Genomic DNA, 27,967 nt, shown 5'->3' with positions numbered 1-27,967 from the left:
TATGATTGGTCCAGCAGACCGTTAAGCCCCACCCACCTTGAGTATGTTGACGTATGGGACTCCGTCGGGGCCGTATCGAGAGCCGTTCACCTCGATATGTTTAAGCCACTGGATGTGAGGCTGGGCATCGCTGTACACTTTACAGTGGAACTCCACATCACTGCCCAATACCACTGTCTGATTGGCTGGAAGACCTGCCTGGAGGATGGGCCTGTGAGGGGAGCGCTCTGGTTGGGCCAGGGAAGGGAAAGCGGCAGGAGGTTTATTGGTAAACAAAACACACAGAGTATGATGAAGTCACCACAATCACATTGATGATTGACAGCATGTGACAATATAAAATCATGTAAATTCATTCAATCCAGTTGTCCGTCATGTAGTGCTCTCAGACCATCTCACCCAGCTCGTCTAGCTGGTAGGTTGGTGGTGTCTAAACTGGCTCGTCTAGCTGGTAGGTTAGTGGTGTCTAAACTGACTCGTCTAGCTGGTAGGTTGGTGGTGTCTTACCCAGCACGTCTAGCTGGTAGGTTAGTGGTGTCTAAACTGACTCGTCTAGATGGTAGGTTGGTGGTGTCTAAACTGACTCGTCTAGATGGTAGGTTGGTGGTGTCTTACCCAGCACGTCTAGCTGGTAGGTTAGTGGTGTCTAAACTGACTCGTCTAGATGGTAGGTTGGTGGTGTCTAAACTGACTCGTCTCGATGGTAGGTTGGTGGTGTCTAAACTGGCTCGTCTAGCTGGTAGGTTAGTGGTGTCTAAACTGCCACATCTAGCTGGTAGGTTAGTGGTGTCTAAACTGACTCGTCTAGATGGTAGGTTGGTGGTGTCTAAACTGGCTCGTCTAGCTGGTAGGTTAGTGGTGTCTAAACTGACTCGTCTAGATGGTAGGTTGGTGGTGTCTAAACTGGCTCGTCTAGCTGGTAGGTTAGTGGTGTCTAAACTGGCTCGTCTAGCTGGTAGGTATGGTGGTGTCTAAACTGGTATGTCTAGCTGGTAGGTATGGTGGTGTCTAAACTGGCTCGTCTAGCTGGTAGGTTAGTGGTGTCTAAACTGGCTCGTCTAGCTGGTAGGTTGGTGGTGTCTAAACTGGCTCGTCTAGCTGGTAGGTTAGTGGTGTCTAAACTGGCTCGTCTAGCTGGTAGGTTGGTGGTGTCTAAACTGGCTCGTCTAGCTGGTAGGTTGGTGGTGTCTAAACTGGCTCATCTAGCTGGTAGGTTGGTGGTGTCTAAACTAGCTCATCTAGCTGGTAGGTTGGTGGTGTCTAAACTGGCTCGTCTAGCTGGTAGCTGTGGTGGTGTCTTACCCAGCACGTCTAGCTGGTAGCTGTGGTGGTGTCTTACCCAGCACTTCTAGCTAGTAGCTGTGGTGGTATCTTACCCAGCACGTCTAACTGGTAGCTGTGGTGGTGTCTTACCTAGCACGTCTAGCTGGTAGCTGTGGTGGTGTCTTACCTAGCACGTCTAGCTGGTAGCTGTGGTGGTGTCTTACCTAGCACGTCTAGCTGGTAGCTGTGGTGGTGTCTTACCCAGCACGTCTAGCTGTGGTGGTGTCTTACCAGCACGTCTAGCTAGTAGCTGTGGTAGTATCTTACCTAGCATGTCTAGCTGTGGTGGTGTCTTACCTAGCATGTCTAGCTGTGGTGGTATCTTACCTAGCACGTCTAGCTGGTAGCTGTGGTGGTGTCTTACCCAGCCGGTCTAGCTAGTTGCTGTGGTGGTATCTTACCCAGCACGTCTAGATGGTAGCTGTGGTGGTATCTTACCCAGCACGTCTAGCTAGTAGCTGTGGTGGTGTCTTACCTAGCACGTCTAACTGGTAGCTGTGGTGGTGTCTTACCTAGCACGTCTAGCTGGTAGCTGTGGTGGTGTCTTACCCAGCACGTCTAGCTGGTAGCTGTGGTGGTGTCTTACCCAGCACGTCTAGCTGGTAGCTGTGGTGGTGTCTTACCTAGCACGTCTAGCTGTGGTGGTGTCTTACCTAGCACGTCTAGCTGTGGTGGTATCTTACCTAGCACGTCTAGCTGGTAGCTGTGGTGGTGTCTTACCCAGCACGTCTAGCTGTGGTGGTATCTTACCTAGCACGTCTAGCTGGTAGCTGTGGTGGTGTCTTACCCAGCACAACTAGCTGGTAGCTGTGGTGGTGTCTTACCCAGCACGTCTAGCTGGTAGGTGTGGTGGTGTCTTACCCAGCACGTCTAACTGGTAGCTGTGGTGGTGTCTTACCCAGCACGTCTAGCTGGTAGCTGTTGTGGTGTCTTACCCAGCACGTCTAGCTGGTAGGTTGGTGGTGTCTTACCTAGCATGTCTAGCTGTGGTGGTATCTTACCCAGCACGTCTAGCTGGTAGCTGTGGTGGTGTCTTACCCAGCACGTCTAGCTGTGGTGGTGTCTTACCCAGCACGTCTAGCTGGTAGCTGTGGTGGTGTCTTACCTAGCACGTCTAGCTGGTAGCTGTGGTGGTGTCTTACCCAGCACGTCTAGCTGGTAGCTGTGGTGGTGTCTTACCCAGCACGTCTAGCTGGTAGCTGTGGTGGTATCTTACCTAGCACGTCTAGCTAGTAGCTATGGTGGTATCTTACCCAGCTAGTCTAGCTGGTAGCTGTGGTGGTATCTTACCCAGCACGTCTAGCTGGTAGCTGTGGTGGTGTCTTACCCAGCACGTCTAGCTGGTAGCTGTGGTGGTGTCTTACCCAGCACGTCTAGCTGGTAGCTGTGGTGGTGTCTTACCCAGCACGTCTAGCTGTGGTGGTGTCTTACCTAGCACGTCTAGCTGGTAGCTGTGGTGGTGTCTTACCCAGCACGTCTAGCTGGTAGCTGTGGTGGTGTCTTACCCAGCACGTCTAGCTGTGGTGGTGTCTTACCTAGCACGTCTAGCTGGTAGCTGTGGTGGTGTCTTACCCAGCACGTCTAGCTGTGGTGGTGTCTTACCTAGCACGTCTAGCTGGTAGCTGTGGTGGTGTCTTACCCAGCACGTCTAGCTAGCAGCTGTGGTGGTGTCTTACCCAGCACGTCTAGATGTGGTGGTGTCTTACCTAGCACGTCTAGCTGGTAGCTGTGGTGGTATCTTACCTAGCACGTCTAGCTGGTAGCTGTGATGGTGTCTTACCCAGCACGTCTAGCTGGTAGCTGTGGTGGTGTCTTACCCAGCACGTCTAGCTGGTAGCTGTGGTGGTGTCTTACCCAGCACGTCTAGCTGTGGTGGTGTCTTACCTAGCACGTCTAGCTGGTAGCTGTGGTGGTGTCTTACCCAGCACGTCTAGCTGTGGTGGTGTCTTACCTAGCACGTCTAGCTGGTAGCTGTGGTGGTGTCTTACCCAGCACGTCTAGCTAGCAGCTGTGGTGGTGTCTTACCCAGCACGTCTAGCTGTGGTGGTGTCTTACCTAGCACGTCTAGCTGGTAGCTGTGGTGGTATCTTACCTAGCACGTCTAGCTGGTAGCTGTGATGGTGTCTTACCCAGCACGTCTAGCTGGTAGCTGTGGTGGTGTCTTACCCAGCACTTCTAGCTGGTAGCTGTGGTGGTGTCTTACCCAGCACGTCTAGCTGGTAGCTGTGGTGGTGTCTTACCCAGCACGTCTAGCTGTGGTGGTGTCTTACCTAGCACGTCTAGCTGGTAGCTGTGGTGGTGTCTTACCCAGCACGTCTAGCTGGTAGCTGTGGTGGTGTCTTACCCAGCACGTCTAGCTGTGGTGGTGTCTTACCTAGCACGTCTAGCTGGTAGCTGTGGTGGTGTCTTACCCAGCACGTCTAGCTGTGGTGGTGTCTTACCTAGCACGTCTAGCTGGTAGCTGTGGTGGTGTCTTACCCAGCACGTCTAGCTAGTAGCTGTGGTGGTGTCTTACCCAGCACGTCTAGCTGTGGTGGTGTCTTACCTAGCACGTCTAGCTGGTAGCTGTGGTGGTGTCTTACCCAGCACGTCTAGCTGTGGTGGTATCTTACCCAGCACGTCTAGCTGGTAGGTGTGGTGTTGTCTTACCCAGCACGTCTAGCTGGTAGGTGTGGTGGTGTCTTACCCAGCACGTCTAGCTGGTAGGTTGATGGTGTCTTACCCAGCATGTCTAGCTGGTAGGTGTGGTGGTGTCTTACCCAGCACGTCTAGCTGTGGTGGTATCTTACCTAGCACGTCTAGCTGGTAAGTGTGGTGGTGTCTTACCCAGCACGTCTAGCTGGTAGCTGTGGTGGTGTCTTACCTAGCATGTCTAGCTGGTAGCTGTGGTGGTGTCTTACCCAGCACGTCTAGCTGGTAACTGTGGTGGTGTCTTACACAGCACGTCTAGCTGGTAGGTGTGGTGGTGTCTTACCTAGCATGTCTAGCTGGTAGCTGTGGTGGTGTCTTACCCAGCACGTCTAGCTGGTAGCTGTGGTGGTGTCTTACCCAGCACGTCTAGCTGGTAACTGTGGTGGTGTCTTACCCAGCACGTCTAGCTGGTAGCTGTGGTGGTGTCTTACCTAGCACGTCTAGCTGGTAGGTGTGGTTGATGGTGCCGTACTTGTTCTGTACAACACAGGTGTAGTTTCCACGGTCTGAGGGGACAGCACTCTCCATCACCAGACTCCACTGCTGGTGCCTTAGCTGAGGGGGATAGAGGGAGAAGCATAGAGGGGGTAAGGCAGGGAGGGAGGAGAGAGGGGGAAGCAGGAGGGGGAGATGGGCAGATAGAGACAAGGAGAGAAGCAGGGAGGGGGTAAGACATGGTTGGAGAGAGGGGAAAGCAGGAGGGTTAGATGGGCAGGGAGAGACAAGGAGAGAAGTAGGGAGGGGTAGAGACAGGTTTAGCATGAGAGTTCAACATAAGACTGGGGCCGAGTGACAAAGAGGAGAGACAGAGGGTTGGCAAACATGGCAAGGAGAAAAGAGAGAGGAGATGGCTGTTAGAGCAGATTATAACTATACAGAACCAGACAGTTAGACCAACATTTTACAGAATATAAAGAACAGAGAGAGGAATAGAGAACAGAGAGAGGAATAGAGAACAGAGAGAAGAATAGAGAACAGAGAGAGGAATAGAGAACAGAGAGAGGAATAGAGAACAGAGAGAGGAATAGAGAACAGAGAGAGGAATAGAGAACAGAGAGAAGAATAGAGAACAGAGAGAGGAATAGAGAACAGAGAGAGGAATAGAGAACAGAGAGAGGAATAGAGAACAGAGAGAAGAATAGAGAACAGAGAGAGGAATAGAGAACAGAGAGAGGAATAGAGAACAGAGAGAAGAATAGAGAACAGAGAGAGGAATAGAGAACAGAGAGAGGAATAGAGAACAGAGAGAGGGGAATCTATTTAACACTGTACACTACACAGGGTTACTACACTGTACCAGTCTATACTACACTACACAGGGTTACTACACTGTACCAGTCTACCCTGGGTAGAACCATTTAACCCCTACACTGGGTAGAACCATTTAACACTGACCCTGGGTATAACCAATTACCTCTACCCTAGGTAGAACCATTTAACCCCTACCCTGGGTAGAACCATGTAAGCCCTACCCTGGTTAGAACCATTTAACCCCTACACTGGGTAGAACCATTTAATCCCGACCCTAGGTAGAACCATTTATCCCCTACCCTGGGTAAAACCATTTAACCCCTACCCTGGGTAGAACCATGTAAACCCTACCCTGGTTAGAACCATTTAACCCCAACACTGGGTAGAACCATTTAATCCCGACCCTAGGTAGAACCATTTAACCCTGACCCTGGGTATAACCATTTAACCCCTACCCTGGGTAGAACCATTTACTCCCTACCCTAGGTAGAACCATTTAACCCCTCCCTGGGTAGAACCATGTAAGCCCTACCCTGGTTAGAACCATTTCCCTACACTGGGTAGAACCATTTAACCCCTACCCTGGGTAGAACCATTTAAACTCTACCCTGGGTAGAACCATTTAACCACTACCCTAGGTAGAACCATTTACTCCCTACCCTGGGTAGAACCATTTAACCCTGACCCTGGGTAGAACCATTTAACCCTGACCCTGGGTAGAACCATTTAACCCCGACGCTGGGTAGAAACATTTAACCCCGACCCTGGGTAGAACCATTTAACCCCGACCCTGTATAGAACCATTTAACCCCGACCCTGGGTAGAACCATTTAGCCACTACCCTGGGTAGAACCATTTACCCTACCCTGGGTAGAACCATTTACTCCCGACCCTGGGTAGAACCATTTACTCCCGACCCACGGTAGAACCATTTACTCCCTACCCCATTTACTCCCTACACTGGGTAGAACTATTTACCCCTACCCTGGGTAGAACTATTTACCTCTACCCTGGGTAGAACCATTTACCCGCTACCCTGGGTAGAACCATTTACTCCCTACCCTGGGTAGAACCATTTAACCCTACCCTGAGTAGAACCATTTAACCCCTACCCTGGGTAGAACCATGTACTCCCTACCCTGGGTAGAACCATTTAACCCTGACCCTGGGTAGAACCATTTAACCCCTACCCTGGGGGAACCATTTAACCCCGACCCTGGGTAGAACCATTTACCCCCTACCCTGGGTAGAACCATTTAACCCCGACCCTGGGTAGAACCATTTAACCCCGACCCTGGGTAGAACCATTTAACCCCGACCCTGTATAGAACCATTTAACCCCGACCCTGGGTAGAACCATTTATCCACTACCCTGGGTAGAACCATTTTACCCTACCCTGGGTAGAACCATTTACTCCCGACCCTGGGTAGAACCATTTACTCCCGACCCACGGTAGAACCATTTACTCTCTACACTGGGTAGAACCATTTAACCCCTACCCTGGGTAGAAATATTTACCCCTACCCTGGGTAGAACCATTTAACCCCTACCCTGGGTAGAACCATTTACTCCCTACCCTGGGTAGAACCATTTAACCCTACCCTGGGTAGAACCATTTCACCCCTACCCTGGGTAGAACCATGTACTCCCTACCCTGGGTAGAACCATGTAACCCCTACCCTGGGTAGAACCATTTAACCCTTACACTGGGTAGAACCATATAACCCCGACCCTGGGTAGAACCATTTAAGCCCTACCCTGGGGGAACCATTTAACCCCGACCCTGGGTAGAACCATTTAACCCCTACATTGGGTAGAACCATTTAAACCCTACACTGGGTAGAACCATTTAACCCTGACCGTGGGTAGAACCATTTAACTCCTACCCTAGGTAGAACCATTTAACCCCGACCCTGGGTTTAACCATTTACTCCTTACTCTGGGTATAACCATTTAACCCCTACCCTGGGTATAACCATTTAACCCCGACCTTGTATAGAACCATTTAACCCCGACCCTGGGTAGAACCATTTAACCCCTACCCTGGGTAGCACCATTTACTCCCTACCCTGGGTAGAACCATTCAACCCCTACCCTGGGTAGAACCATTTATCCCCTACCCTGGGTAGAACCATTTTTTCCACTACCCTGGGTAGAACCATTTAACCCCTATCCTGGGTAGAACCATTTACTCCCTACCCTGGGTAGAACCATTTATGCCCTACCCTGGGTAGAACCATTTACTCCCTACCCTCGGTAGAACCATTAACGCCCTATCCTGGGTAGAACCATTTACCCCCTACCCTGGGTAGAACCATTTAACCCCTACCCTGGGTAGAACCATTTAAACCCTACCCTGGGTAGAACCATTTCCCCTTACCCTGGGTAGAACCATTAAATCCTACCCTGGGTAGAACCATTTACTCCCTACCCTGGTTAGAACCATTTACTCCCTACCCTGGGTAGAACCATTTAATCCTACCCTGGGTAGAACCATTTAACCCTGACCCTGGGTATAACCATTTATCCCTACCCTGGGTAGAACCATGTAAGCCCTACCCTGGTTAGAACCATTTAACCCCTACACTGGGTAGAACCATTTAACCCTGACCCTGGGTAGAACCATTTAACCACTAGCCTAGGTAGAACCATTTACACCCTACCCTGGGTAGAACCATTTAACCCTGACCCTGGGTAGCACCATTTACTCCCTACCCTAGGTAGAACCATTTAACCCCTCCCTGGGTAGAGCCATGTAAGCCCTAGCCTGGTTAGAACCATTTAACCCCTACACTGGGTAGAACCATTTACACCCTACCCTGGGTAGAACCATTTAAACCCTACCCTGGGTAGAACCATTTAACCCCTACCCTGGGTAGAACCATTTAAACCCTACCCTGGGTAGAACCATTTACCCTCTACCCTGGGTAGAACCATTTAACCCTGACCCTGGGTAGAACCATTTACTCCCTACCCTGGGTAGAACCATTTAACCCCTACACTGTGTAGAACCATTTAACCCTGACTGTGGGTAGAGCCATTTAACTCCTACCCTGGGTAGAACCATTTAACCCTGACCCTGGGTATAACCATTTACTCCTTACTCTGAGTATAACCATTTAATCCCTACCCTGGGTAGAACCATTAGACCCTACCCTGGGTAGAACCATTCATACCCTACCCTGGGTAGAACCATTTACTCCCGACCCTGGGTAGAACCATTTACTCCCTACCCTGGGTAGAACCATTACCCCCTACCCCATTTACTCCCTACCCTGGGTAGAACCATTTAACCCCTACCCTGGGTAGAACCATTTACCCCCTATCCTGGGTAGCACCATTTACACCCTACCCTGGGTAGAACCATTTAACCCTACCCTGGGTAGAACCATTTAACCCCTACCCTGGGTAGAACCATTTAACCCCGACCCTGGGTAGAACCATTTAACCCCTACACTGGGTAGAACCATTTAACCCCGACCCTGGGTAGAACCATTTAACCCCTACACTGGGTAGAACCATTTAACCCCTACACTGGGTAGAACGATTTTTTAATTATTTATTTAACCTTTATTTAACCAGGAAGGGCTCATTGAGATTTAAAATCTCTTTTTCAAGAGCGTCCTGGCCAAGATAGGCAGCGCCAAGTCATTACAAAAATTACAGACAAACAACATGAAAAACTACAAGTAATCTAGTAAAAACCATAGAATATAACAAAATCAAAAACAGCAAATTAAAAACATTGACAGGTCAGGGAATCAGTCTCCAGATCATTCATCCGTGATTTAAAAATACCAATCGGGACAAGTTCATCCAGTTTAAAAGTATTTTGTAAGGCATTCCAAGACGATGGCGCAGAGTACATAAAAGCCCTTTTACCAAATTCAGTTCGGACATTTGGAACAGTTAGCAGGATAAAGTCCCGCGAACGAAGAGATTACCCACCACATTTCTGAACAATAAAAATGCCCAAATAAAAAGGTAGTAAACCCAAAATGGCTTTGTAAATAAAAGTATACCAGTGACTGAGCCTACGAGTGACTAGAGAAGGCCAGCCAACCCTGGTATACAAAGTGCAGTGGTGCGTAAGGGTTTTGCAGTTAAAAATAAATCTCAGAGTGCCATGGTAAAGGGTGTCAATTGATCTCAAACACTGAGCGGAAGCATTCATATATAAAATATCCCCATAGTCTAGTAAAGGCATAAATGTAGCTGATACTAGCTTCCTCCTTGCTTCAAAAGAAAAACAAGCCTTATTCCTAAAATAAAATCCTAATTTCAGCTTCAATTTTTTTGTAAGTTGTTGAATATGCATTTTAAAAGAGAGGCCATCATCAATCAAAATTCCAAGATATTTATATGAGGTTACAACCTCAATCTCCTTGCCCTGACAGGTAGTAATAGGTGAAAGGTTCAGAGGTCTATTTCTTGCTTTAGAAAACACCAGTAGTTTTGTTTTGGCAGTATTGAGGATAAGCTTCAATTGAGACAAGGTATGTTGAACAGTATTAAAAGCAGTTTGCAAGTTCTGGAAAGCTTTTGTAAGAGATGAAGCAGAACAGTAAATAACAGTATCATCAGCATAAAAATGAAGTTGTGCATTTTGGACATTTTTATCTAAATTATTTATATAAATAGTGAATAAGAGAGGACCAAGTTCAGAGCCTTGGGGCACACCATTTAAGACAGACAATTTAACAGACCTAAGCCCATCAAATTGAGTGCACTGAGTTCTATCAGACAGATAGTTAACAAACCATGCAACTGCATGCTCTGAAAGACCTACACTCGACAATCTCTGCCTTAGTATAGCATGATCAACTGTATCAAAAGCCTTAGAGAGATCAATAAAAAGTGAGACACAATGCTGTTTCTTGTCAAGAGCTTCAGTGATATCATTTAAAACCTTCATGGCTGCTGTAATTGTGCTGTGCTTCTTCCTGAAACCCGATTGGTACATTGATAAAATAGAGTTAGTATATAAAAACTCTTTTAGCTGGTCACTCACAAGGGTTTCAAGTATTTTCAACAGGGGTGACAGCTTTGAGATTGGCCTATAATTATTTAAAAGAGTTGGATCTCCCCCTTTTAAAAGTGGCAGGACAAATGCCACTTTTAACCCCGACCGTGGGTATAACCATTTAACTCCTACCCTGGGTATAACCATTTAACCCCGACCCTGGGTAGAATCATTTAACTCCTACCCTGGGTATAACCATTTAACCCCTACCCTAGGTAGAACCATTTAAACCCTACCCTGGGTATAACCATTTAACTCCTACCCTGGGTATAACCATAAAACCCCGACCCTGGGTATAACCATTTAACTCCTACCCTGGGTATAACCATTTAACCCCGACCCTGGGTATAACCATTTAACTCCTACCCTAGGTAGAACCATTTAACCCCGACCCTGGGTATAACCATTTAACCCTGACCCTGTATAGAACCATTTAACCCCGACCCTGGGTAGATCCATTTAACCCCTACCCTGGGTAGAACCATTTAACCCTACCCTGGGTATAACCATTTACTCCTTACTCTGGGTATAACCATTTAAGCCCTACCCTGGGTAGAACCAATTAACCCCGACCCTGGGTAGAACCAATTAACCCCGACCCTGGGTATAACCATTTAACCCTGACCCTGTATAGAACCATTTAACCCCTACCCTGGGTAGAACCATTTAACCCTACCCTGGGTAGAACCATTTACTCACTACCCTGGGTAGAACCATTTAATCCCTACCCTGGGTAGAACCATTTACTCCCTACCCTGGGTAGAACCATTTAACCCCTACCCTGGGTAGAACCATTTAACCCCTATCCTGGGTAGAACCATTTACTCCCTACCCTGGGTAGAACCATTTACTCCCTACCCTGGGTAGAACCATTTAACCCCTACCCTGGGTAGAACCATTTAACCCCTATCCTGGGTATAACCATTTAACTCCTACCCTGGGTATAACCATTTAACCCCGACCCTGGGTATAACCATTTAACTCCTACCCTGGGTATAACCATTTAACCCCGACCCTGGGTATAACCATTTAACTCCTACCCTAGGTAGAACCATTTAACCCCGACCCTGGGTATAACCATTTAACCCTGACCCTGTATAGAACCATTTAACCCCGACCCTGGGTAGATCCATTTAACCCCTACCCTGGGTAGAACCATTTAACCCTACCCTGGGTATAACCATTTACTCCTTACTCTGGGTATAACCATTTAAGCCCTACCCTGGGTAGAACCAATTAACCCCGACCCTGGGTAGAACCAATTAACCCCGACCCTGGGTATAACCATTTAACCCTGACCCTGTATAGAACCATTTAACCCCTACCCTGGGTAGAACCATTTAACCCTACCCTGGGTAGAACCATTTACTCACTACCCTGGGTAGAACCATTTAATCCCTACCCTGGGTAGAACCATTTACTCCCTACCCTGGGTAGAACCATTTAACCCCTACCCTGGGTAGAACCATTTAACCCCTACCCTGGGTAGAACCATTTAACCCCTATCCTGGGTAGAACCATTTACTCCCTACCCTGGGTAGAACCATTAGACCCTACCCTGGGTAGAACCATTTAACCCCTACCCTGGGTAGAACTATTTACTCCCTACCCTGGATAGAACCATTTAACCCTACCCTGGGTAGAACCATTTAACCCCTACCCTGGGTAGAACCATTTATCCCCTACCCTGGGTAGAACCATTTAACCCCTACCCTGGGTAGAACCATTGCCCCCTACCCTGGGTAGAACCATTTAAACCCTACCCTGGGTAGAACCATTTACTCCCTACACTTGGTAGAACCATTTACACCCTACCCTGGGTAGAACCATTTACCCCCTACCCTGGGTAGAACCATTTACTCCCTACACTTGGTAGAACCATTTCCCCCTACCCTGGGTAGAACCATTTAAACCCTACCCTGGGTAGAACCATTTACTCCCTACACTTGGTAGAACCATTTAGACCCTACCCTGGGTAGAACCATTTACCCCCTACCCTGGGTAGAACCATTTAACCCCTACCCTGGGTAGAACAATTTACCCCCTACCCTGGGTAGAACCATTTTCCCCCTACCCTGGGTAGAACAATTTACCCCCTACCCTGGGTAAAGCTGGGGGAGGTCACCTCAGTTGCTCATATAGTGCTGTCATTGTGGAGAACTATCTCTCTTCGCACTCCTCTCTCTTCATCTCTCCTCTCCCTCTCTTTCTACCCCTTCTGTCTTACTCTGTTTCTCTCTTCTCTCTCTCTTGGAGGCCAATGTGGAAAATAATGAACCAGTGTAAATATTATGACTGTATTTGTTTGTTAAGTTGCATGGTAACAGAGGGCAGGAATAGCACAGAATGGCAAATGGTTTTTGTACCCTTCCCCTCCAGCCCCCCTCTACCCCACCCCCTTCTCCACCCCCTTCCCCACCTCATTCCCCACCTCCTTCCCCACCCCCTTCCCCAGCCCCCCCTCTACCCCAGCCCCCCTCTACCCTATTCCCCACCCCAGCCCCCCTCTACCCCAGCCCCCCTCTACCCTATTCCCCACCCCAGCCCCCCACCAGGACATATACAGGATGCTACCCTCCACAACACTATGTCACCAGGACATATACAGGATGCTACCCTCCACAACACTATGTCACCAGGACATATACAGGATACTACCCTCCACAACACTATGTCACCAGGACATATACAGGATACTACCCTCCACAACACTATGTCACCAGGACATATACAGGATACTACCCTCCACAACATAACCTTCACTATGTCACCAGGACATATACAGGATACTACCCTCCACAACACTATGTCACCAGGACATATACAGGATGCTACCCTCCACAACACTATGTCACCAGGACATATACAGGATGCTACCCTCCACAACACTATGTCACCAGGACATATACAGGATACTACCCTCTACAACATAACCTTCACTCCAAATCAAAACTCAAAACATACAACCTGATTTTTGGATGGAATTACAGACCCAGACAACAGGCCAGCACAACAACACCCCCTCAACCAGACCCAGACAACAGTCCAGCACAACAACACCCCTTTAACCAGACCCAGACAACAGTCCAGCACAACAACACCCCCTTAACCAGACCCAGACAACACAACAACACAACAACACCCCCTTAACCAGACCCAGACAACACAACAACACCCCTTAACCAGACCCAGACAACACAACAACACCCCCTCAACCAGACCCAGACAACACAACAACACCCCTTAACCAGACCCAGACAACACAACAACACCCCTTAACCAGACCCAGACAACACAACAACACCCCCTCAACCAGACACGGAGAGCTGGAGGTGGAAAGAGACATATCTGCACTCTGGACTGTGGTGAGACAACTTCAACAATATAAAAAGCAAGAGCAGGAGAAGAACAGAGCACTAGAGGAGAGGATCAGAGGGATGGAGGAGAGGGAGAGGGGGATGGAGGAGAGGGTGAGGGGGGATGGAGGAGAGGGTGAGGGGGGATGGAGGAGGGGGTGAGGGGGATGGAGGAGAGGGTGAGGGGGATGGAGGAGAGGGTGAGGGGGATGGAGGAGAGGGTGAGGGGGATGGAGGAGAGGGTGAGGGGGGATGGAGGAGAGGGTGAGGGGGGATGGAGGAGGGGGTGAGGGGGATGGAGGAGAGGGTGAGGGGGATGGAGGAGAGGGTGAGGGGGATGGAGGAGAGGGAGAGGGGGATGGAGGAGAGGGTGAGGGGGGATGGAGGAGAAGGTGAGGGGGATGGAGGAGAGGGAGAGGGGGATGGCGTGTGACAGAGAACAACCCACTAGACAGGTGCCCCCCCGCAGAGAAGCCAGCAGAACAGCCAGCAACTCAGCTCCCGACAAAAGTCTCGACACCACAGCAGAAAAGTCCACCCCAGACCCTGACCAATGCATCGACACCACAGCAGAACAGTCCACCCCAGACCCTGACCAATGCATCGACACCACAGCAGAACAGACAAATGAAAAACCCCAAGCTCAGGGGATCTCACCCCCTCTGAGCCCCCCTCCCCCTGTTAGTCACCCTGTTAGTCCTCCTGACAACCCCCCCTGTTAGCCACCCTGTTAGTCCTCCTGACAACCCCCCTGTTAGCCACCCTGTTAGTCCTCCTGACAACCCCCCCTGTTAGCCACCCTGTTAGTCCTCCTGACAACCCCCCTGTTAGCCACCCTGTTAGTCCTCCTGACAACCCCCCTGTTAGCCACCCTGTTAGTCCTCCTGACAACCCCCCCCGTTAGCCACCCTGTTAGTCCTCCTGACAACCCCCCCCCGTTAGCCACCCTGTTAGTCCTCCTGACAACCCCCCCGTTAGCCACCCTGTTAGTCCTCCTGACAACCCCCCCCGTTAGCCACCCTGTTAGTCCTCCTGACAACCCCCCCTGTTAGCCACCCTGTTAGTCCTCCTGACAACCCCCCCCGTTAGCCACCCTGTTAGTCCTCCTGACAACCCCCCCGTTAGCCGACTTGTTAGTCCTCCTGATAACCCCCCCTGTTAGCCACCCTGTTAGTCCTCCTGACAACCCCCCCCCTTTTAGCCACACTGTTAGTCCTCCTGACAACCCCCCCACACTAACTGAGGACATACACAAGACACAGATTGTACTCCTCATGAAGTCAAATGGGAAATATATACAATAAAAAAACTTTTTCCAAAACAACAGTGTGTCTAAATTCTGGTGTCCAAACACCCAACGTGTTTCGACACCAGCCACATAATAATGTACACAGGCACAAACGACCTGAGAGCACAGCAGGAAAGGGTGGCCACAGCACTGAAGGGAGAGATTGAAAAAGCTTCTTCTACTTTCCCCAATGCACCAGTGGTTATCTCCACCCTGCTACCACAAAAATACTTCCACCCTGCTACCATACAGTGGGTAAACGCTAGTATTTCCTGTGACTGTGCCTCAAAACCAAATGTTTTCCTGGCCCACCACTCCACCCTGGACTTGGACAGCCTCTATGACCAGGTCCACCTATACAAGGCAGCAGTGCCCACCTTCGCCCGGACTCTAAAGGACATCGCTCTTAAACGGAGCCCCAACACTTCACACAGGAGCAACTGATCAATAGACACCCCGCCCAGACCAGCGAGACACTCTCCCAGACCTCTGGGACCCCCCCCCCCCCCCGGACCTACACAGAGCACAACACCACCAGCCACATACACACCCCCACCCCAACCAATCAACACCCCCCCCAAGTCAACCATGCCCACACACAATTTAGGCCCCTTCAGATCAGACCTATGCCCCTCCTTCCCACCCCATGCACCCCCGAAAAAAAGGGCCTCAACATGGAAGACACACATATGCCCATGCCATGAGCGGGCAAACAGGCCCAACCCCCACTCTTACACTAGCCCAAGCCAATGGCATGTACCAGATGCTCAGCAGGCTCTGCTCACACTTACTGGCCTGAGGCCAAACCACACGACCAACAACATTGGACACTTTATGAAACACAAAGCCTTCACTATCTCATCCTGGAATATCCAAGGTCTGAGGTCATCTGCCTTTGGCATAAAGAGCAGGAACCTGGACTTCATCAAAGAAATTGGAAATACAGACATTGTCAACCTACACGAAAAATGGTATAGAGGAGATAGACCCACTGGTTGCCCTTGTAGGTTACAGGGAGCTGGTAGTCCCATCCACCAAACTACCAGGTGTGAAACAGGAAAAAGACTCAGGGGGTATGCTCATTTGATATAGAGCAGACCTAAACCACAATCAAAACAGGAACATTTTACATTTGGCTAGAAATTAAAAAGGAAATGATCTCAACAGAAATTCAAATTTGTCTCAACAGAGAAAAATGTCCTCCTGTGTGCTATCTATATCCCCCCACTAGAATCCCCATAATTTAATGAAGACAGCTTCTCCATCCTACCTATATCCCCCCACTAGAATCCCCATATTTTAATGAAGACAGCTTCTCCATCCTACCTATATCCCCCCACTAGAATCCCCATAATTTAAAGAAGACAGCTTCTCCATCTTAGAGGGGGAAATCAATCATTTCCAGGCCCAGGGACAAGTAATAGTCCGTGGCGACCTAAATGCCAGAACTGGACAAGAACCTGACAAACTCAGCACACAGGGGGACAAACACCTACCTGGAGGTGACAGCATTCCCTCAGCACACAGGGGGACAAACAGCTTCCTGGAGGTGACAGCATTCCATCCCCCATATGCCCCCCTACACACAACTACGACTATATAACCAACAAAAACGGGTCACAACTCCTGCAGCTCTGTCGCACGCTGGGTATGTACATAGTTGATGGTAGGTTTCGAGGGGACTCCTACGGTAGGTAGACCTATAGCTCATCTCTTGGCAGTAGGACTGTAGACTACTTTATCACTGACCTCAACCCAGAATCTCACAGAGCGTTCACAATCAGTCCTCTGACACGCCTATCCGATCACAGCAAAATCACAGTCTACTTGAACAGAGCAGTACTCAATCATGAGGCATCAAACCCAACGGAACTGAATAATATTAAGAAATGCTATAGATGGAAGGAAAGTAGTGTGGAAACCTACCAAAAAACAATTAGGCCACAACAAATTCAATCCCTTTCAGACAACTACTGGACAAAATGTTTCACTGTAATAGTGAAGGTGTAAACTTGGCAGTAGGAAACCTAAACAGTATATTTGGCCGCTCAGCTTCAATATCAAATCTAAAAATTTTAAGCAGACAACATAAGAAAATTAACAACAATGACAAATGGTTTGATGAAGGATGCAAAAACCTTAGAAAGAAATTGAGAAACCTATCCAACCAAAAACATAGAGACCCAGAAAACCTGATCCAACTCCTTCACTATGGTGAATCACTAAAACGATACAGAAATACTCTATGGAAAAAGCAGGAACAGCACGTCAGAAATCAGCTCAATGTAATTGAGGAATCCAAAGAATTGAACCATTTCTGGGAAAATTGGAACACAATAAACAAACAACAACACGAAGAGGTATCTATCCAAAACTAAGATGTGAGGATCTTTTTGGCTCTATAACAAAGACACACAAAAAAACATATACATGATCAAATACAAATCTTAGAATCAACTATTAAAGACTACCAGAACCCACTGGATTCTCCAATTACATTGAATGAACTACAGGACAAAATACAAACCCTCCAACCCAAAAAGGCCTGTGGTGTTGATGGCATCCTATATAAAATTATAAAATACACAGGTCACAAATTCCAATTGGCTGAACTTAAACTCTTTGAAATCATCCTCAGCTCTGGCATCTTCCCCAATATTTGGAACCAAGGACTGATCACCCCAATCCACAAAACTGGAGACAAATTTGACCCCAATAACTACTGTGGGATATTCGTCAACAGCAACCTTGGGAAAATCTTCTGCATTATCATTAACAGCAGACTCATACATTTCCTCAGTGAAAACAATGTACTGAGCAAATATCAACTTGGCTTTTTACCAAATTACCGTACGACAGACCATGTATTCAACCTGCACACCCTAATTGACAAGCAAACAAACTAAAACATAGGCAAATTCTTCTCATGCTTTGTTGACTTCAAAAAAGCATTTGACTCAATTTGGCATGAGGGTCCGCTATACAAATTGATAGAAAGTGTTGTTGGGGGAAAGACATACGACATTATAAAATCCATGTAAAAAAAATGGGCAAAAAACACCCATTTCTTTCCACAGGGCTGTGGGGTGAGACAGAGATGAAGCTTAAGCCCCACCATCTTCAACATATATATCAATAAATTGGTGGGGGCACTAGAACAGTCTGCCGCACCCAGCCTCAACCTGCTAGAAGTCAAAGGTCTGCTGTTTGCTGATGATCAGGTGCTTCTGTCCCCAACAGCAGCTAGATCTTCTGCACAGATTCTGCCAGACCTGGGCCCTGACAGTAAATCTCAGTAAGACAAAAATAATGGTGTTCCAAAAAATGTCCAGTTGCCAAGACCACAAATACAAATGCCCTAGGGCACACAAAAAAACTAAACATACCTTGGCCTAAATATCAGCGCCACAGGTAACTTCCACAAAGCTGTGAAAGTTTTATGCCATCAAAAGGAACATAAAATTTGGCATACCAATAAGGATCTGGCAAAAAATACTTAAATCAGTTATATAACCCATTGCCCTTTATGGTTGTGAGGACTGGGGTCCGCTCACCAACCAGAATTCACAAAATGGGACGAACACCAAATTGAGACTGCATGCAGAATTCTGCAAAAACTATCTTCCGTGTACAGTACATCGTAAAACACCAAATAATGCATGCAGAGCAGAATTAGGCCGATACCCGCTAATTATCAAAATCCAGAAAAGAGACGTTAAATTCTACAACCACCTACAAGGAATCAATTCCCAAAACTTCCATAACAAAGGAATCACCTACAGAGAAACAGACCTGGAGAAGAGTCCCCTAAGCAAGCTGGTCCTGGGGCTCTGCTCAAAAACACAAACAGACCCACAGAGCCACAGGACAGCAACACAATTAGACCCAACCAAATCATGATTACTTGACACAGTGGAAATAATTGAAAAAAAGAACTGAGCAAACTAGAATGCTATTTGGCCATAAACAGAGAATACGGGGCGGCAGGTAGCCTAGTGGTTAGAGTGTTGAACTTGTAACCGAAAGGTTGCAAGATCGAATCCCTGAGCTGACAAGGTAAAAATCTGCCGTTCTGCCCCTGAACAAGGCAGTTAACCCACTGTTCCTAGGCCGTCATTGAAAATAAGTATTTGTTCTTAACTGACTTGCCTAGTTAAATAACTTCAAAAAAAATAAAAGAATAATACCTGACCACTGTGACTGACCCAAAATTAAGGAAAGCATTGACTATGTACAAACTCAGTGAGTATAGCCTTGCTATTGAGAAAGGTCACTGTAGGCAGACCTGGCTCTCAAGAGAAGAAAGGCTATGTGCACACTGCCCACAAAATGAGGTGGAAACTAAGCTGCACTTCTTAACCTCCTGCCAAATGTATGACCATATTAGAGACAAATATTTCCCTCAGATTACAAAGAATTTGAAAATAAATCAAATTTGGATAAACTCCCATATCTATTGGGTGAAATACCACACTGTGCACTCACTGCAGCAATATTTGTGACCTGCTGCCACAAGAAAAGGGCAACCAGTGAAGAACCAGTGTCACGTTCTGACCAGTAAAGGGGTTATTTGTTATTGTAGTTTGGTCAGGACGTGGCAGGGGGTGTTTGTTTTATGTGGTTTGGGGTTTGTTGGGTTATGTTATTATGTAAGAGGGGGGTGTTTGTTTAGAGCGTTTCGGGGTTTGTTGGGCTATGTGTTATGTAGAGGGGTGTTTGTTTAGAGTGTTCCGGGGTTTTTGGGTTATGTTCTAGGTTAGTTTATTTCTATGTTAGATCTAGATTGTTTAGTTCTATGTTTAGTTAATTGGGATTGGCCTTCAATTGGAGGCAGCTGTTCCTCGTTGTCTCTGATTGAAGGTCCTATGTATAGGGGTGTATAGGGGTTTTATCCTGCCTGTTTGGCCCTGTCCGGGGGTATCATCGGATGGGGCCACAGTGTCTTCTGATCCCTCCTGTCTCAGCCTCCAGTATTTATGCTGCAGTAGTTTATGTGCCGGGGGGCTAGGGTCAGTCTGTTTCATCTGGAGTATTCTCTTGTCTTATCCGGTGTCCTGTGTGAATTTAAATACGCTCTCTCTAATTCTCTCTTTCTCTCTTTCTTTCTTTCTCTCGGAGGACCTGAGCCCTAGGACCATGCCTCGGGACTACCTGGCATGATGACTCCTTGCTGTCCCCAGTCCACCTGGCCATGCTGCTGCTCCAGTTTCAACTGTTCTGCCTGCGGCTACGGAACCCTGACCTGTTCACCAGACGTGCTTGTTGCACCCTCGACAACTACAATGATTATTATTATTTGACCATGCTGGTCATTTATGAACATTTTAACATCTTGACCATGTTCTGTTATAATATCCACCCGGCACAGCCAGAAGAGGACTGGCCACTCCTCATAGCCTGGTTCCTCTCTAGGTTTCTTCCTAGGTTTTTGGCCTTTCTAGGGAGTTTTTCCTAGGGAGTTTTTCCTAGCCACCGTGCCTCTTTCACATGCATTGCTTGCTGTTTGGGGTTTTAGGCTGGGTTTCTGTACAGCACTTTGAGATTTCAGCTGATATACGAAGGGCTATATAAATAAATTTGATTTGATTTGATTTGGGTGTGTTTGTATGGGTATTGTGGGTAGTTGTCTCCTTGTTTAGCGTCTGAGCACTTGACAGGACTGTTAGTGTCGTTCGTTGTGTTTGTATACGTGTTTTATTTGTTTTTCCTTCTTTTAACCAATTAAAGAAGATGAGTATACACATTCCCGCTGCACCTTGGTCTGATCCTTACGACGCCCGTTACAATTGTAAACACAACCTATATTTATGTATATTTATTATCCCTTTTGTACTTTAACTATTTGCACATCATTACAAAATTGTTTATATACATAACATGACATTTATTACATCTTAATTTTTTAGGAACTTTTGTGAGTATAATGTTTACTGTTAATTTTTATTGTTTATTTCACTTTTGCTTATCTTTTTCACCTGCGTTTGCAAAGTAAAAATGTTTCCCATGCCAATAAAGTCCTTAAATTGAATAAAATTTAATTGAGAAAAAGAGAGAGCGATACACACAGAGAGAGAGAGAATTTTTTTAATATTCTTTTGGAACTTTTATGAGTGTAATGTTGATTTTATTGTATATTTAACTTTAGTTAATTATCTACTTCACTTGCTTTGGCAATGTTGACATATGTTTCCCATGCCTTTTACATTTACGCCTTCAAACACACAGTCAGCAACCAGGGGCTCTTTCTCAACACAGTAGGATGGTAACTTGGCACCCTATTTATTCCTTATATAGTGTATCACTTTTGACCAATAGGACTTAAAAGTAGTAGTCTATGTAGTGCTCTATGTAGTGCTCTGGTCAAAAGTAGTGCACTATAGGGAATAGGGTGCCATTTTGGATGCTGACTATGTTAGTACTCTAAAACAGGAGACTACTCTGGTTTTACCTTCTGCTGACTACTAACTTCTAATTGGCTGTCTGACTCACCTTGATCCCACCCATCCTCTGCTCGCCCTTAAACTCCTTCCCGTTCTTCAACCAATGGATGGAGGGTGTGGGTTTGCCGGCAGAAGCGCAGCGGAACTTGACGGTATTGGCTGCTGGGATGGCGAGGAGCTTCTTCTCCATGCGGTCCGGTCTGGTCCAGTACGGTGTTTCTGATTGGACGGAAGAGAGAGAGAGTGTTAGGGTTCTGAATGGACAGGAGAGAGAAGGGGTTAGGGTTCTGATTGGACAAGAGAGAGAGAGAGAGAGAGAGAGAGGGGTTAGGGTTCTGATTGGACAGGAGAGAGAGAGAGGGTTAGGGTTCTGATTGGACAGGAGAGAGGATTAGGGTTCTGATTGGAAAGGAGAGGAAGAGAGAGAGAGAGGGTTAGGGTTCTGATTCGACAAGAGAGAAAGAGAGAGAGAGGGTTAGGGTTTTGATTGGACAGGAGAGAGAGAGAGGGTTAGGGTTTTGATTGGACAGGAGAGAGAGAGAGGGTTAGGGTTTTGATTGGACAGGAGAGAGAGAGAGGGGGTTAGGGTTTTGATTGGACAGGAGAGAGAGCAAGGTTATGATTCTGATTGGACAGGAGAGAGAGAGAAAGATAGTTAGGATTCTGATTGGACAGGAGAGAGAGAGAGAGGGTCAGGGTTCTGATTGGACAGGAGAGAGAGAGAGGGTCAGGGTTCTGATTGGACAGGAGAGAGAGAGAGGGTCAGGGTTCTGATTGGACAGGAGAGAGAGAGAGGGTCAGGGTTCTGATTGGACAGGAGAAAGAGAGGGTCAGGGTTCGGATTGGACAGGAGAGAGAGAGAGAGAGAGAGAGAGAGAGAGAGAGAGAGAGAGAGAGAGAGAGAGAGAGGGTCAGGTTTCTGATTGGACAGGAGAGAGAGAGAGGGTCAGGGTTCTGATTGGACAGGAGAGAGAGAGGGTCAGGGTTCTGATTGGACAGGAAAGAGAAGGTCAGGGTTCTGATTGGACAGGAGAGAGAGAGGGTTAGGGTTCCACCTGGTCGTGCCCAGAAGCTAGGATATGCATATAATTGGTAGTATTGGATAGAAAACACTCTAAAGTTTCTAAAACTGTTAAAATTATGTCTGTGAGTATAACAGAACTTATTTGGCAGGCGAAACCCCGAGGACAAACCATCCAGGAAAAAAAAAATTGAGGTCACTGTCTTTTCAATTGGTTTCTATGGGGAACTAGATTTATGAGGGACCTGGTTGCAGTTCCTATGGCTTCCACTAGATGTCAACAGTCTTTAGAAATTGGTTGATGTTTTTCCTTTGAGAAATGAAGAAGTAGCCCTTTCCTTTCTGAGTGTAGAACCAAGTGGACTGTAGTGTTTGGTGCACACGACCTGAAACTCGCTCCACTTTAATTTTATCCGCTATTGAACACATTAAATTTGATCGATTATTTACATTTTAAAATACCTAAAGTTGGATTAGGAATGTTGTTTGAAATGTTTGGATCAAGTTTACAGGTAATTTATTAGATACTTTGTAGTCGTGTTGGGCGAGTTGGAACCGGTGTATTTTCAAAATCAAATGCGTCAAATAAATGGACATTTTGGGGATATAACGACGGAATTTATCGAACAAAAGGACAATTTGTGATGTTTATGGGACATATTGGAGTGCTAACAAGAAGATCTTCAAAGGTAAGGCATGAATTATATCGTTATTTCTGACTTTTGTGTAGCACCTGCCTGGTTGAAATCTGATTTTCATGTGTTGGTATGCTGGGCGCTGTCCTAAGATAATCGCATGGTCTGCTTTCGCCGTAAAGCCTTTTTAAAATCTGACACTGTGGCTGGATTAACAAGAAGTTCATCTTTAAACCGATGTATAACACTAGTATGTTTTATGAATTCTTGTTATGAGTATTTCTGTTTTTGAATTTGGCACGCTGCAATTTCACTGGGTGTTGTCAAATCGATCCCACTAAAGGGATTGGCGCGCGAAGAGAACCATAAGAAGTTTCAGACATGTAACAAATACAAGGAATAACAAAACTACATCAGTCCCCACAGTCCTAAAGATTGGAAAGCTGCTGCGGTCATCCCCCTCTTCAAAGAGGGTGACACTAGACCCAAACTGTTACAGACCTATATCCATCCTGCTCTGCCTTTCGAAAGTCTTCAAAAGCCAAGTTAACAAACAAATTACTGACCATTTCGAATACCACCGTACCTTCTTCGCTGTGCAATCCCGTTTCCGAGCTGGTCACGGGTGCACCTCAGCCACGCTCAAGGTACTAAACGATATCATAACCGCCATCGATAAAAGACAGTGCCGTCTTCATCGACCTGGCCAAGGCTTTTGACTCTGTCAATCATTGTTTTCTTATCGGCACACTCAACAGCCTTGGTTTCTCAAATGACTGCCTCGCCTGGTTCACCAACTACTTCTCAGAGTCCAGTGTGACAAATCTGAGAGCCTGTTGTCCGGACCTGTGGCAGTCTCTATGGGAGTGCCACAGGGTTCAATTCTCGGGTCGACTCTTTTCTCTGTATATATCAATGATGTCGCTCTTGCTGCGGGTGATAACTTGATCCACCTCTACACAGATGACACCATTCTATATACATCTGGCCTTTCTTTGGACATTGTGTGAACAAACCTACAAACAAGCTTCAATGCCATACAACACTCCTTCCGTGGCCTCCAACTGCTCTTAAACGCTAGTAAAACTAAATGCATGCTCTTCAACCGATCGTTGCCCGCACCCGCACCCGCCCGCCTGACTAGCATCACTAATCTGGATGGTTCTGACTTAAAATATGTGGACATCTACAAATACCTAGGTGTCTGGTTAGACTGTAAACTCTCCTTCCAGATTCATATTAAGCATCTCCAATCCAAAATTAAATCTAGAATCGGCTTCCTATTCCGCAACAAAGACTCCTTCACTCACACTGCCAAACATACCCTCGTAAAACTGACTATCCTACCGATCCTCGACTTCGGCGATGTGATTTACAAAATAGCCTTCAACACTCTACTCAACAAATTGGATGCAGTCTATCACAGTGCCATCCGTTTTGTCACCAACGCCCCATACACTACCCACCACTGCAAGCTGTACACTCTCGTTGGCCCTCGCTTCATATTCGTCGCCAAACCCACTGGGTCCAGGTCATCTACAAGTCTTTGCTAGGTAAAGCCCTGCCTTATCTCAGCTCACTCGTCACCATAGCAGCACCTACCCGCAGCACTTGCTCCAGCAGGTATGTTTCACTGGTCACCCCCAAAGCCAATTCCTACTTTGGCCGCCTTTCCTTCCAGTTCTCTGCTGCCAATGGCTGGAATGAACTCCAAAAATCTCTGAAACTGGAAACACGTATCTCCCTCACTAGCTTTAAGCACCAGCTGTCAGAGCAGCTCACAGATTACTGCACCTGTACATAGCCCATCTATAACTTAGCCCAAACAACTACCCCTTCCCCTACTGTATTTATTTATTTTGCTCCTTTGCACCCCATTATTTATATTTCTACTTGCCTTTTTTTGCCTTTACCTCCCTTATCTCACCTCATTTGCTCACATTGTATATAGACTTATTTTTCTACCGTATTATTGACTGTATCTTTGTTTTACTTCATGTGTAACTCTGTGTTGTTGTATGTGTCGAACTGCTTTGCTTTATCTTGGCCAGGTCGCAATTGTAAATGAGAACTTGTTCTCAACTTGCCTACCTGGGTAAATAAAGGTGAAATAAAAAAATAAAAAAATATTATAACGCTAATGTCGAGAAGGGCACTCTCCTTTGAGCTACAGCCATCTTCGTTTTCTTCAGACCGATCGAAGATAGCGTATATAATTACGCTAATGTCGGGAAGGGTGCTCTACTGGGCTACGGCAGTTTGGGAGCAACAATCTGCCATTTGTGGGCATCTGGAGGCAGAAGTGAGAGAGGTATTTGAGTCTCCGGATTCCGGGAGAAAGGCGGCCAGTAAACTGCTTGACTAATGTCAAAACTCCTATAGTGTGGCAGACTACGCGGTTGATTTTCACATGTTGGCCGCCGAGAGTGCCTGGAATCCGGAGTCTCTTTTCAATACTTTTTTGCACGGATTATCTGAGGAGGTAAAGGATGAGCTAGCTGCTCTGAGGAGGTAAAGGATGAGCTAGCTGCTCTGAGGAGGTAAAGGATGAGCTAGCTGCTCGGGAACTGCCGGTGGACCTCGACTCCCTTATCACCTTAACCATTAAAATTGATGGATGCCTATGGGAAGGCAAGAGTGAGATGAGGTCGGGTCTCGTGCACCCGATATGGCACGTTCACCTAAAAGGAAATCTGGAAGTTTCCGAAGCCAGCTCTTCCGAGAGGAATCGAGCCATCCAAGCTCTCTCAGGAATCTACGATGGGTGAGTTGGATACTCCTGAGCCTATGCAGTTGGGAAGAGCTAGGTTATCAGTTGGAGAATGCTCACGAAGGATGAATAATAACTGTTGTCTGTACTGTGGAGGGGCAGGACATTTTATAGCTACCTGCCTTATTAGGAAACCCTTGTCTCTAGTGGGTACTAGCACTATGGTGAGTCAGACTGGGAGTTCCCTAATTCCCATAACCTGTACACCCCTTTTTGCTCTTGTGCTGTGGGGAGACCATTCTAAGTGCTCATTGACTCTGGGGCTGATGAAAGTTTTATGGATGCCACGATAGCGCCTATGGATGCCACGATAGCGCCTCAACTCCAGGCAGGCCCGGTGGGCCCTCTTGTTCACCAGATTTAACTTCACCATCTCTTACTGCCCAGGTTCAAATAATGTGAAGCCTGACGCCCTCTCCCGCCTATACAGTTCCTCTGCCACACCCTCGACCTCTGAAACCATTCTCCCTACCTCATGCCTTGCTGCCACTGTGGATTGGGGTATTGAGAACCTGGTCCGCGAGGTCGCAATGCTCCCAACCTGGACCTGAAGGGGGCCCGGCTAACCGACTGTTTGTCCCTAATCCAGTCCGGTCCCGGGTCCTGGAATGGGCTCATTCTTCCAGGCTGACCTGTCATCCAGGGTCCCGTCATACACTAGCCTTCCTCCGACAATGTTTCTGGTGGCCCACAATGGTCCCTGACGTCTCTGCCATCGTCACTGCATGCACAGTGTCTGCTCAGAACAAGCCTCCACGGCAAGCTCCTTCTGGCCTCCTTCAGTCACTACCGGTCCCTCATCGTCCCTGGTTTCATATATCTCTGAACTTTGTCACTGGGCTCCCGCCGTCTGATGGCAACACTGTCATTCTGACGGTAGTCGATCGGTTCTCCAAGGCCACCCATTTCATCCCTCTCCCCAAACTACGGCCCAACTTACGGTGCAGCATGTCATCCGGATCAATGGAATCCCGGTAGACATGGTCTCCGATCGGGGTCCTCAGTTCTCGTCTCAGTTCTGGAAGGCATTCTGCACCCTTATTGGGTCATCGGCCAGTCTGTCACCCGAATTCCATCCCCAAACTAACCGTCAGTCAGAGTGAGCCAACCAAGACCTGGAGACCACCTTAAGATGCCTGGTCTCAACTAACCCCACTACCTGGACCCGTCAACTGGTCTGGGTGGAGTATGCCTGGAACACCCTTCCCAGTCCTGCCACGGGACTCTGCCCTTTCGAGTGCTCCATGGGGTATCAGCCTCCACTCTTCCCGGAACAAGAGAAGGTCAGCGTACCCTCGGCCCAGATGTTTGTCCGCCGCTGTCAACGTACCTGGAGAAGAGCCAGGGCGGCTATTCTCAAGACCAACTCCAGGTATCGTCGACAAGCGGACCGTCGCCGGACCCCAGCTCCCCGCTTCCGCATTGGGCAGAGGGTATGGCTTTCCACTCGGGATCTGCCCCTTCGGGTAGAGTCCCGCAAGCTGTCTCCCCAGTTCATTGGTCCGTTTTCCATCTCCAGAGTCCTGAGATCCACTGCTGTCCGTCTTGTGTTACCCCGTACCCTCTATATTCACCCTACCTTCCATATGTCTAGGATTAAGCACGTGTCTCATTGTCCTTTGTCTTCTGTCTCCAGGCCCATACCTCCCCCCGGGTTATCGGTGGCCAGCCAGCGTATAGGGTGAGACGCCTCCTGAAGGTTCAACCACGGGGCAGGGGTTTCCAGTACCTGGTTGACTGGGACGGTTATGGCCCGGAGGAGAGGTGCTGCGTCCCGGCTAAAGACATTTTGGAACCAGCCCTCATCACCGATTTCCACTGCCGACACCCCGGTCAACCAGGTATGCGCCCAGGTAGGACGTCAGGTGGAGTCCCTAGGGTGGGGGGGTACTGTCACATCCTGATCTGTTACACCTGTTCCTGTGATTGTCTCCACCCTCTCCAGGTGTCACTTATTTTCCCCAGTGTATTTATCCCTGTGTTTCCTGTCTCTCTGTGCCAGTTCGTCTTGTATGTTTATGTTTAGTCAAGTCAACCAGCGTGTTTTTCCCGTACACCTTTTGCTATTCTCCTTTTTCTAGTCCTCCCGGTTTTGACCCTTGCCTGTTTCTGGACTCTGTACCCGCCTACCTGACCATTCTGCCTGCCTTTACCACTAGCCTGTCTGC

General features: G+C 47.7%; 1 protein-coding gene across 9 annotated transcripts in view; it reads right to left on the bottom strand.

Annotated features, from left to right (window-relative positions):
- The window catches only part of LOC115183113 (fibroblast growth factor receptor 3), a 166,197-nt gene that overhangs the window by 72,504 nt on the left and 65,726 nt on the right, over nucleotides 1–27,967 (bottom strand). For 8 of the 9 annotated variants that reach the window (XM_029744452.1, XM_029744453.1, XM_029744454.1 and 5 more), the window contains 3 exons: nucleotides 21,423–21,592; nucleotides 4,446–4,569; nucleotides 37–227 (listed from right to left, as the gene is read on the bottom strand). In XM_029744452.1, the coding sequence (XP_029600312.1) occupies nucleotides 37–227; nucleotides 4,446–4,569; nucleotides 21,423–21,592 (485 nt within the window). Of the gene's footprint in view, nucleotides 1–36; nucleotides 228–4,445; nucleotides 4,794–21,422; nucleotides 21,593–27,967 lie in introns of those variants that run through there. The other variant, XM_029744460.1, reaches the window with a different exon arrangement.

Source organism: Salmo trutta, unplaced genomic scaffold, assembly GCF_901001165.1.
Source record: "Salmo trutta unplaced genomic scaffold, fSalTru1.1, whole genome shotgun sequence".
NCBI classification, from domain to species: domain Eukaryota; kingdom Metazoa; phylum Chordata; class Actinopteri; order Salmoniformes; family Salmonidae; genus Salmo; species Salmo trutta.
This window is presented reverse-complemented; position numbering and strand designations above follow the sequence as displayed.